At 34.8% G+C, this 11,696-nt stretch overlaps 1 protein-coding gene across 1 annotated transcript; it reads right to left on the bottom strand.

Moving 5' to 3' along the window:
• Positions 1–181: 181 nt before the first annotated feature.
• LOC136339875 (uncharacterized) lies at positions 182–1,889 on the bottom strand. The gene is made up of 3 exons (XM_066283445.1): positions 1,737–1,889; positions 787–957; positions 182–716 (listed from the first exon to the last, which is right to left on the bottom strand). The coding sequence occupies exons 1-3, from the start codon at positions 1,786–1,788 to the stop codon at positions 418–420; spliced, it is 522 nt and encodes a 173-aa protein (XP_066139542.1). The 5' UTR covers positions 1,789–1,889; the 3' UTR covers positions 182–417.
• Positions 1,890–11,696: the final 9,807 nt, after the last annotated feature.

The raw sequence follows: 11,696 nt of genomic DNA, 5'->3' as shown, positions 1-11,696 counted from the left end.
CATTTGAATTTGAATTTTTATTAAATCTGTGACGGTCAGTTTCGTTTCATTGGCGTGCGGGATATTTCAAATGTACTCAGCTTTTTAGGACCTCTCTGTATTAAAGCTATGGCCGATATGGTTGAAGAACTCTTGCAAAGCGGTGGTAAGTAAAAATTTTGAGAAATAAAAGACTAATCGATTTAAAACTTTTCAATAAAAATTACATTTATTGATATAATGTGTACGATCACAGGACAAATCACATAAAAAAATAAATTATTATTTTATTTATTAATCACCATATCTCCTGCATGTATGTACATTTATACGATTTGGTGTACCTCGCTGTAATTTTACAATATTACAATAAAACTTTACTGATCGCGTACCGTATAGTCGAACCAACACTCGGCTATTAAATTTACTTAATTTGATTTAGAATAGTTTATTCAATAGTGTAGCAACGACACATGAAATTAATAAAAATTGAGCGACCGCCGTATGTTTGGAAATGGCGGAGCTAGGTTCGCTAGTTGTCGGCTCTGACGTGGTAATCTCATCCTCAATTTCTTCTTCATCTTCGATATTAGAAGCTTCAGCTTCTCTTTTATGCCTATTCTCGTCTGTTGATTCGATTTTACATGATTTCACTGCTACTACGGTTTCCAGCGTGCTACAATACGAGTCTAAGTTGTTTGAGAGGACGCATTGCCGAATGTTTTCCAAAGATTTTCCTAAAAATACAAAAAAATTGGATAAATCGTATTGCTTATTCATTAAACTCACTGAATTCGTACAACTCACCGATATAATATTGGACATTTAGACAACCATATTGAGCATTGTCGTCTACTTCGTTGAACATTAGCTGACTTTCGAAAGGAAGAGCTGAGACAAACTCGTTACAATCTTTTTCGGCAATCTTTTTGGCTTGGCATGCCGTTCCTCTGCATGTTTGGCATCTTTCAGCTAGAGCTGCAATAGAGAACCATTTCGTTCTATCATACAAGCCGAATTCGCAGACAATTTTAAGTCATTAGGTAGACCATTCAAAGTTAAAGTATGAATGTTGAGGCCTTTGAAAATTCAAAAATGGACATTTTCCAGTTTATTTGGCCGTTAAAGTTAGGTATGGAATGTGCTTTTAATATTCGAATATGCATAAATACAGAGGGTGGTTCATTTAAGAAAATGTAGTATCGATTCTAAAACCACGGGAGTTTGTGTGATACTCGTATTCAAAAGAGACATCTGCAATAATTTAGATACTATAAAATCTTGCTTTGACGGGAGACACCCTGTACCCAAGGCGTTGCAAAATATTGCTCAGAAAGCTCTAGGGCAGATTATACATCCAAAAATACATAGAAAAATTCCTAGGTACGGAGAGTTATATATAGGGTCTTAAAGTTTGAATTTGGAACTTTATTTCTGGTGATAAGCTTGTGGGGTTTATGAGATATTTTATTCAAATTCCGAGTGCACATTAAAAGACAAATTTTTTCGGAAAAAAATTATTTTTTGATGCTGAACTTGAAACTTATTGTCCAAAGTAAAACAAAATTGAAAAATAATGAAAAATAATTAAGTTGCCAAAACCGTGTAAAAATGCTACGTATGTACTTAAGGCAGTTTAATAAATCTTTTTCTTAAAATGATTATTAAAAAATGAACAATAGCAAAAGTTTTACATTGTACAAAGCAAAAAACCACAAAACACAAAAATCACTATAAAATTGCAAGATAAAGCTTACTTTGTCCAGCGAGAATCGCCACCAAAACTGTATATAATAGGAACCACTTCATTTTCAAGAAAGAGCACAAACTTATAATTTTTCTGGCCAAAATCTTGTGCAAATACTGAGTATATTACTCTCAGTGATTATACTTATATATTAGTTTACAACCAACTCAGATAAAAATCTACCCAATAAAAAACAAAGCTGTTTCAGGCGTTTTGAAGACCTGCGCTTATCTCTCTGCCCTACCATAATATCTGAGTACTCACTGTATGGGAGGCTTTTATTATATTTTAAGATACGGGCCAATAATTCCTTTATGGTATTGGAAAACAGTATTGTATATTAGAAAGTACATGTAAGTCGATAAGTCCACATTCTACAGCGAAACTTCAAAGTTTGTTATTGGGAATATTGAGACCTTCGGAAGAGCATTGATTTCGAAGGTGGCGAATCTTGAGCTCTACCATAAGAACCAGGAATTTGGAAATTCAAAAGTTCATGTCTTACTGTTTTACACAAATATTTTTGTAATTCTTTCTTTTCAGATGATAGCCCTTTGCGATTACGTTTTGATTAGTTGGGAAGTTTAATCGTATTTTCTGCCTGCTGGTTCTCAAGGTTGTAACTACCACGCGTGTGCGAAAAAAATACCATGTGAGTTAAACCGATGATGAAGTTTTTTTTTTCTTGGATGTTTGTACCCCTTTAACTCCTTCAGATATTTTTCAAACCCGTTTGCAACTCTAGAAATTATAGATTTTTTTTAATTTCTATAAATCACTAGCGTTTTCAAAACTGTCATAAATTTTCCAAATTTAATAAGATAAAATCAGGTATAATGTCAATAAAAATTTGATTTAATTAATTTTCTATTCCCTTGTCGGGACAACCCTGATTTTTCCGTAGGAGTGTTGTCGTATAACGATTTATGAGATGTCAATATCAGAAGCAAAGAGTGGGTTATCGCATAAAAAGAACGATCTTTAAAATAAATGACCTTTTCTTTTGTTTTTCTGTATTTATCACTTCAATTGGATTGACCTCGATTTTTCCATATAAGATAAATAATTATGAATTTTGAAGACTCTCGGCGATTGATAAGTCACAACATCTTCCCTTGGAATTTCGTTCTCCTTCGGTACGACACTGACTTTCGCAACATTCAAAATCATGGAGTTTCGACTAAGAATATCAGTGGCGCAATTCTTTCTCGGAGCTTCTTCGAATTTTTTCTTGACATTTTCTCTTTTTTTAACTCCTTTCCACTCGACCCGGTTTTTTCTTCATACTCTCTGATCGTTGAGCGAGAATGATGTTTTGTGCGCCTCTTTCTTGTCCGGTTGTGTGATCACTACTGAACGGGGATGGTCGTCCGGATCTCAGAACCAGAGGCACCAGAACCAGCTGGTTCTTTAAAGAGTTGATTGCTTTATTTTGAAAATTGGGTAGAGGAACTTGTCGATCACGCGAGCATGTGAATTATACTAGTCTTTCCCACTTGATGCTGAATCAGTACAGGGGAATTAGATTATCGAGAAAGCCCGTTGAAAGAAAACCTTTATTTATTACCTCGATACTTTTATTTTAGTATATAGTCTCCAATTAAATACATTACAATTTAGTCATAATTTGATCCTTAAGAATTTCTCCAACTGATTTATATGAGGCGATAAAAATTACTCATGAAACAGGTGCCTTCATGCGAAAACAATGTTCAGGGAGGTTAGTCATCTGGAACATTGCGTAGCTGAGTTTATCAGCTAATATGTGTAACTGGTTTATTTTTATAAGCGTAAGGCGGTACTTACGATTATGGCGAATAATACCTGCCTAAAACCTAATCGATTTTTGCTCGTCTATAAACTACATACAAACATATTGGCTAATAAATATTGGAGTACGAGCTTTTATCATAAATTTCGGTCTCATGATTAGCCATACTGCAACGTGTTTGTCAATGCCTCGTAGATGGAAGATTCATGGTGATACAGAACGAATGGGCATTTTGTAAAGTGTTGATGAGAGAAATGTATGGGCTGCAAAGGGTCACTCAGGAGAGAACATCCTGGAATATTAATGAGGATGATCAATCACATAATTTCTGGTTTATTCGTAACACTTCTACCGGTCAGCTATCTTATACCTTATCAATTATTACAGTGCCTGGATTTTTGAGACTGCCAGAATCATCGTAGTCTTCGGTTATCCGGAGTTATCACGGGATATTTACTTGCTCAGTTGGGCTAATTTTCCTGGAAATTCTATAATTGCGATAATATTAACTAGCAGATAAAGTTTATGAAAGCAAACTGGGAACTGGAAGAGCGAGTAGAGTACTCACAACTGCTGTTAACCTCTATCAAGTGTCAATGGCCGCATTAGCTTGAGCATCTCCTGGCTCCAACAAATAATATCTTTATTTTGATTAAGTTACTGGAGTACCGAGCCCTCATTAAAAAAACCTCGCTGTAGGCCATGAACTTGACGCGTGGTCTGCTGATTAAACCACTTGATACACAGCTGATAACAGACTAATGTATCTAAGAGGTGCCCTTCAAGTGATTCCGACTTGAACTTCTTTGGAACTGTCTCCTCCATTCTGCACATATTTCTTCAATTTCATCAATTCGTCAAGAACTTACCAAAGCTATAAATCTCGTCACATCTCTCTTCTGATGCTGACTTTAATCGAAGAATATTTCCAATTTTTCATGCAAATCTCCCAATACATCGCATTTTTCATTTCTTTGCTATGTTACAATTAACTAAATCAATGATTATACAGATAAAACGTTCTATGCTATTTTCCTTTATATTCAGAAATTTATGTAAATTAGGCAACTATGTTTGCAATATCCTGAGTTCTGGGAGTGATACTCCCAGATCGGCACTTGGCAGGGCGCTTAATAAGACTATGTACATAGAGTAGATATCTGTAGGAATATGTAATTTTAGTTTCTAATTGAATTTAAACTTTATTAATGCGAATAGATAATCCCGTGAATTATAACAACTGATAATTTTGATAGAAAGATGATCTGTGAACGTCCCAATTGCTTTAAATTAATTCTCGAAATTGCGAAGGATTACGAGCTCAAAGTAGTAACCCGTTACAATATGCGTAATGCGAATTAGAGCTCATAAGTTAAATTATTCTTGATTAGTTTTTCTTATTGTCTAATCCTTTTTAATTCAAATTTTAGGCAGAAGCATATAAGCAGAATAGTATGTACCTATGGACAGTTGCGGCCATTAGTATGGAAACTTTTTGCATTTCTTGATTAAAAAAAAAATAATAATAGTTAAATTTATAGAATTTGTATGTTGCACAATAGAGTTCAATTGCAACAACAATGGCAAAGCGTCACTTGCCTCAAGAATAAAAACAACGCGTTGTTGAGTCATCTGGCAATGGACACAAGTAGTGCGGCGTTTCTAGTGCTTTAAATGTCCCTAAAGGAACAATATCAAAAATATTAAAAAGTTTTCGTGAACGTGGTACGGTAGACAGTTTTCCAAGGTCACGTGGGCCGATAAAGTATCTAAAAAGTACCGATAAATTAATAAGAAAGATGTCGGAAAAGTATCCACAATTGACTTCGATGCATATCTAAAGCCACCTTACTGAAAAACACAATATTGGGGTTTCGAATTCAATGGCGCGAAAAATCTTGGTAGCTGAAGGTTTATTTGGTAGGGTTGTTGTCAAGAAACCACTAATTAAAAAAAAAATCAAAAAGCGAATCTTGCATTCACTTGGCAGCATATCAATTGATCGCAAAAAAGATGGAATACCGTCTTGTGGAGTGACGGGAGTAAATTTCAGTTATTCGAAAGTGATGGTATATGATACATAAGACCTCCCAAAAATGCATGAGTCAACTCCAAAAATCAATTGCCTACTGTAAAACATGACGGTGGAAGTGTCATGGTTTGGGGGTGTTTTTCAGCATCTGGGGTTGGGTCAATAATTAAAATACATGGGACTATGGGCCGATTCATGTACAAAGACATCTTAGAAAACCACATGCTTCTGTTTGCTGAGTGGGAAATGCCTCTGTCCTGGAGTTTTCAACAAGACAATGACCTAAAGCGCGCATCAAAGCTGGTTAAAAATTGGTTTCAAGAAAATTGTGTCCTGAAAATGACGTGGCCGTCCCAGAACTCTGATCTTAATCTGATTGAACATTTTTGGGAATACCTCAAAAGACAAATTTGTAAAGAAAAAATACATAATCTCAAACATTTGTTCGAAGTTTTAGAAAGAGACTGGAAATGAATTCCTGTGGAAGTTTGTAGAAAACTTGTTTATTCTATAAACCAAAGAAGTCGTGCAAACATTAAGTGAAATTGATATGCCACCAAACATTAAATAAAACATGAATTAATGTTATATTTCACTTGTTATTCAAATAGAATTTATATCACTTAGATTTAACTTTAATGTAAATTTTAAGGGTGTCAATCCTTAAGTAGCAGTAGTATTCAAATAACCCCACAAATTTTAACGTAAAAGGAAGATTTACAGGGATACTTAAGGTTTCTATACTTATGGCCATTACTGCATGTACAGTGTGACCCATTTGTTTTGGGGTCAGTCTGTAAAAAGTTTATTGATTGTGCAATTTAGCCCGGATCTTTTTTTTTATTATAGAGCTTGATAAACTGCACATTTTTAGCAAAAATGGCCTGGTTCATATAACATTCAATGACAATTCGATGACAGTTTCTAGGAGCAAAATTTGAATAAACCATATTAGCAATTTTTTTAGAAAAAATTTGCGCACGCCACTGGATTGACCACCTCTCAAAACGGGCCTGTACAAAATTTTATCGAAAAATCTTAACGAACAATTTTGTAGAAGAATTAAAAATGCACACTAGGCACTTACTTATTTTTAACAAAATATATAATAGTTTATAACCAGTTAGTTATGGTCTTAGGCTTATGCAGAAAAAGTAAAAAAAAAAAAAATTAAAATCACATCACAATAAACAATTAAATTTTTGTAATTTCTACCAAGCCACCATTTTCTCCAATGCACTTGTCATTACTTTTGCGTACTACATTCACTACATACATATGTATGTATGTATGTAGTAAATGTAGTACTAAATTCCTCAGAAAATATGCATTGATCTTTCAACTCCTTTTTCAAATAGGAGAGAGGATCCCAAAATCAGGAGCCAAATTTGGGGTAAGTGGGGCAGCAACGGTCATACAACTTGTAGAAAAGGAGTTGACTAGCGAGTAGCGACTTGAAGTCCCCTCTGACCGTGCCGATATATCTCTCAGAAACAGTTCCGAAGGTTTAACTCAAGTTTAATCGGAGATTTTTGCAGGTAGACGCTTCGGGGAATCCCAGACTACCCAGCCGCCAGAACACCAGGCAAGGTATTTTGTGGAAGGCGCAAAAGACCCGTCGGGGCTCCGCGCTTCGGGATTTACACATCCAGCTCATAACGATGCCTTTTACGACCTGCTACTCTTTTAACGCTATTCACACTCGTATCCGAGACAAGTAATATTCGCCTTTTTAACTAATCTCTTGGTAATATCAATATAAAACTCGCAATTTAATTTAATTAAAACTACTTTTAACATTTATGCGATGGCAAATTCGTTTCGATTTTAATTGCTTTTTCATAGCTGAGAACTGCAATAAATATTATGTGACTCGTAAAGCTTAAATTGTAAATTCAGAATGATTTTTGCTTGATATCATTCTCACCATCTAGTAATTATGGGTATTAAATCATAAAAGAATTACCCACTGTTACTGGTATGTATGTACATCGCTGTGTAACAATTCTCTTCTGAAAAGTAGAAAGCTGAGCTTTTGCAGTGCATAAGTAACATAACGCCTAAGTGTGCTACGCAAATGCTAACACATGCAATTTTTTTTTTCATGAGTAAAATTTTCAGTGAAACACCCGGTCGAATATTCTGGTGACCGGGTAGTGTGGGATTCACCGGAGCGCCTGTCCATTAACAATATCGAGATTCCTGTTGACCCAACCCGCGACGGCCCTGGACTACCCCACTAACAGGTATCTCCATAAAGCCAACTTTCAATATTATTCAAGCTATGATATGCGTTATCTACGTTATATGTTATGCGCTGCATAGACTCATCTTGACTATATTTTTTTTGACAAATTTCAATCAGATTTGAATCGATACAATTCAAGCGATGAAGTTTCAGACATTCTTTTTATTATTTAATCCTCCACGATTGGTTTCAAATTTCTGGCATATGTACGTGAAGATGAATTGTGATTTGTGACGTGAAAGTAGGTGTTAATACTGAACGTTGAAATGATTATCAGGTATGGGATGATGCCGACTCTCGACTGAGCTTTATTTACTGTTAAGGTATAAGCTGTTGCGTAATGAGCTAATCCGAGTGACATAAAACCACCGGGTTGTGCAGCAATATACCTAAACTCGGTAAAAATGTTGGATTGCGATTGAATAATATTTGGTGTGACGTCATTTGAGGAATGTTTAAAAATGCGGGAAATCATAAGACTAAGAGACGTAGGTAACTGGCACAATTCTGCTGTTAGGGTCCCCAAACGATAGCTAAAATGCAGCTGTACGGTGAGGAAGAGGAGCACCGCAAGTGGCCTTCGAAAGAGATATGCCTGCTCCATTAGAAAAAAAAAATTATAAATTTTTCTTGTGTTTTAAATTTCGATATGGTATCGATAGCGAAATTGTCTATGCAGGGTGCAGTAACCAAACATTAACTCTGGGGTGACTTTTTGAGTAATTTTAAGAAGAAAAATATATATAGACAAAGGTGCGGTAATGCTTCGTTTTCAATATGCACAGGGTGTCGAACTTTAAAAAAAGAATTGGTTACATATTAAAAAAAAAAAAACTCTTAAATGACGAGAAGACGCAAGTTAATCAGACGTTGACACTTGGTGAAATGTTTTAATGTGACATAAAGGTATTTTAAAAATAGAAATTGTTTGCTTATTTTTGCTGGTGGCCTAAACAGGGGGCACGCCAGAAATTCAACAAAAATTCAACGATAAAAACGCTTTAGGCAACCTACATTCAAAAAAATGATACGCATTTTTTTATTAAAAAAAAAAAAACATTTGATAATAACTTAACGCCAAACTCCAACAAAATCGGACAAAGGATTAAGTTTTAACGAAAAAACGATTTTTGAAAAAAAGTTTGACACCCTGTATCTTGAAAACGAAGCACTGCCGGTTCTGTATTTACATAAACTTTTCGTGCTAGAATCACCCCTTGAAATTTGCCCAGGTACTTAAATAACACTGTGTATTGCAACAGCATAATGTTGTTAATGATCCTGTGAAAGATACGTTCCTTTGAAAAGTTTGGGTAAACATCGATATTTTCAGTAGGAACAATCGTTATTTATCTGCCACTTTAAAAATGTACCATTTAGTTGAAATTAAGTGGAATTTTCACAGCCGTAAGCGACATTTAATTCACGGTAAATTACCTTCTAGATCTTCTAAGAAAAACATTATTTTTTTTTAGATTCTTAACAGTCTCGATAAACGCGACAAATTATCGATAACGTTTTCCGTTCATGGAGGGGGGTTTAAAGAAGATTCTGAACCGCCGTAAGGAGTTTCAGCTCCGATATTTTTTTTTATGGTGCATGAAGTTGTTTTAGTTACGATAGACCACAGATTAACTCCGTTTGGTGCATAAATAAATCCCTTTGAAAGCGAAATACTCCAAACTTGTGTATGCAAACATTTTCGGAAATCTGGGGTCATATGAAGATCAAATCGTTCTAGTGAACGTTAAATGGATAAAAGTACCAAGACTACGATAAAATGATTAATCGATCTGTGAGTCGGTGAGTGACTCAATCAATTAATCCCTCAATGAGTTGATCTATGCGCTGATCAAACGGTCGGTCGACATGTACCATAGATTGGACTATACACAGGTCGATCAGTTTATGGTTTAATTGGCGTATTTGACGAGCAATTCGTAGGTTCAGAAATTGCAATGCTGACGAATGCGATTACCGGAAAGTGGTAGTTACACAGTTGGTTAAATTGTACATTTTAATGTTTAGCAAGAACCAACCTTGGAAGCATAGTTCAAATATACAGGGACGAAGTAGGTAAAAATGGCTCTGCCCATGCCTTGCTCAGTCAGTGACGACCTTTTGGAAACAACCTGTATTGCCTCCTAGGTACTTAATGTATAGTTACATGAACAGGGCAGTGTTATATTTATTTGTTTACTCTACTAGTCGCAACAAATTACATTAACAACCCCGTTAACCCGATTTCTATAATCTAATGTTACCGGATATCACTCTCGCTCTAATAAGGGGTTTAAATGTCTTTCACCCCCCACGTCCCCCATTGTGGGGGTTGAAAATGGGACGATGGGGCGCCAGAAAGCCTGACGATGTCTCTCCATGTGGCGTTTACGGGATATATAGTCGGAGCGATGAATCTAGTGTTAGACAAATTTTCAAAAACGAAAAATTCCGATCGCAAAAATATTTAAATGACAATATCAACAAGATTTTAGGCAATCAGTGACTTTTTTGAAGCTTCTATCAAGTCAGGTACTTACAGCTTCAATCCATTATATCATAAATTAAGAGAATAAAGATGAGGAGGACGATAAAATTATACTTCTTATAAATTATGGGTTTAATTCGAACGAACAATTGTTTCGATTTATGTGGCTTTTAATATTCGATTATGGAAAGTCTTAAATAGTTCTTAATAATAAAATGTTAGGAATTTTTGAAAATTTGCAATTCAAGGAATTATGAGATTAATGTACATGATGTTGATGATCCCCGCTAGTGGGGCAAATGCTCCTGGCTAATTTTATTATGATTAAAAAAAATTGGTTAACTGTTTTAACCTGATATCAATTAGAAATGCGAATATGCTTTCGCGTTTCTGTGCCGTCTCAGAATATTGTATCTACATGTTGTGTAAAAATGATTATTGATTATTTCTCGAATTCACTGATAGTACCTATGGAAAGTACAATAAATGTTGGCTTTATCGTTAATCCTCAATGTTTAAGTTAATCTCTCTTGTAAGATAATCAGTTAGCTGAAAAGTACTATATGATGTATATTACCTGTAAAATAGGCAAAAAAAAATGGTCAATTTATCTATAGTATTATGACTTGTTTTAATATCCATGAAGTTAATGCATCTCAGATGGGTAAATTTTTCGATTTAGAAAAGTTTTATACTTGAGTTACTTAACGAAAAAAAAAAAATGTTTAGCTTACAAACGGTCTCAGAATGCTTGAAAACATCAGACTACGCTCATTTACTGCGCTGCAATTAAAAACAATTTGGTAGAAAGGAAATGCGAGTTAGGTAAATGACGTTTTATTAAAAAAGAAGACTGGCAACACCGGGTTACTCTTTTGTTTTTAAAGAGCAAACCATATTATAACGTAATAGCGCATCCTGGAGTCGACGAGTCAATCTCCGTGGGCAACATTGCCAGATGCTCTTGGAAATTAGGGCAAAATTTGTGTTAAAGTAAATCTCCCACTTAGTAAGTTAAATTGTATGGTTTTAGGCACTTTTAATTTGTCAGGTCCAAAAAACCACCCTGTATATAATTAATTTTTTTATCGCTTGCTGATCATATTTTGTTGATTCATTATTTGTTAAATGGAACGTGTTTTTTTTCTATAACAATGCGAAACACGTCACAAAATAGGGGGAATTTTTTATTTATACTTATATTAATACTCATGCTGCTCTTGAGAAAGCATTACATTATTGTCTCCACGATTTACTTGAAAATCCCAATGTTGATGTAATATTAAATCAAAACTTCAAGTAGCAAGGGTTAAATTGCGATCTGATTTTTAATTCCAAAACTTTTGTTAGAAAATTATCGACCATAGCTAAGTTTTCCCCATTAAGCAGAAATTGGCAGTATCCGAGTCTTCTCTTCTTTTTAAAGAACAT

This window comes from Euwallacea fornicatus, chromosome 7 (assembly GCF_040115645.1).
Source record: "Euwallacea fornicatus isolate EFF26 chromosome 7, ASM4011564v1, whole genome shotgun sequence".
NCBI classification, from domain to species: Eukaryota; Metazoa; Arthropoda; class Insecta; order Coleoptera; family Curculionidae; genus Euwallacea; species Euwallacea fornicatus.
Note: the sequence above shows the minus strand (reverse complement) of the source record. Positions and strands in the feature narration are given on the sequence as shown.

Bases quoted from the DNA above. Each gene is read 5' to 3' on its own strand.
- LOC136339875 (XM_066283445.1), bottom strand. From the start codon at position 1,788: ATGAAGTGGTTCCTATTATATACAGTTTTGGTGGCGATTCTCGCTGGA. The intron at 958-1,736 runs GTAAGCTTTATC...TCTCTATTGCAG, and splicing joins GGCGATTCTCGCTGGACAAA to CTCTAGCTGAAAGATGCCAA. The intron at 717-786 runs GTGAGTTGTACG...TTGTATTTTTAG, and splicing joins AAATGTCCAATATTATATCG to GAAAATCTTTGGAAAACATT.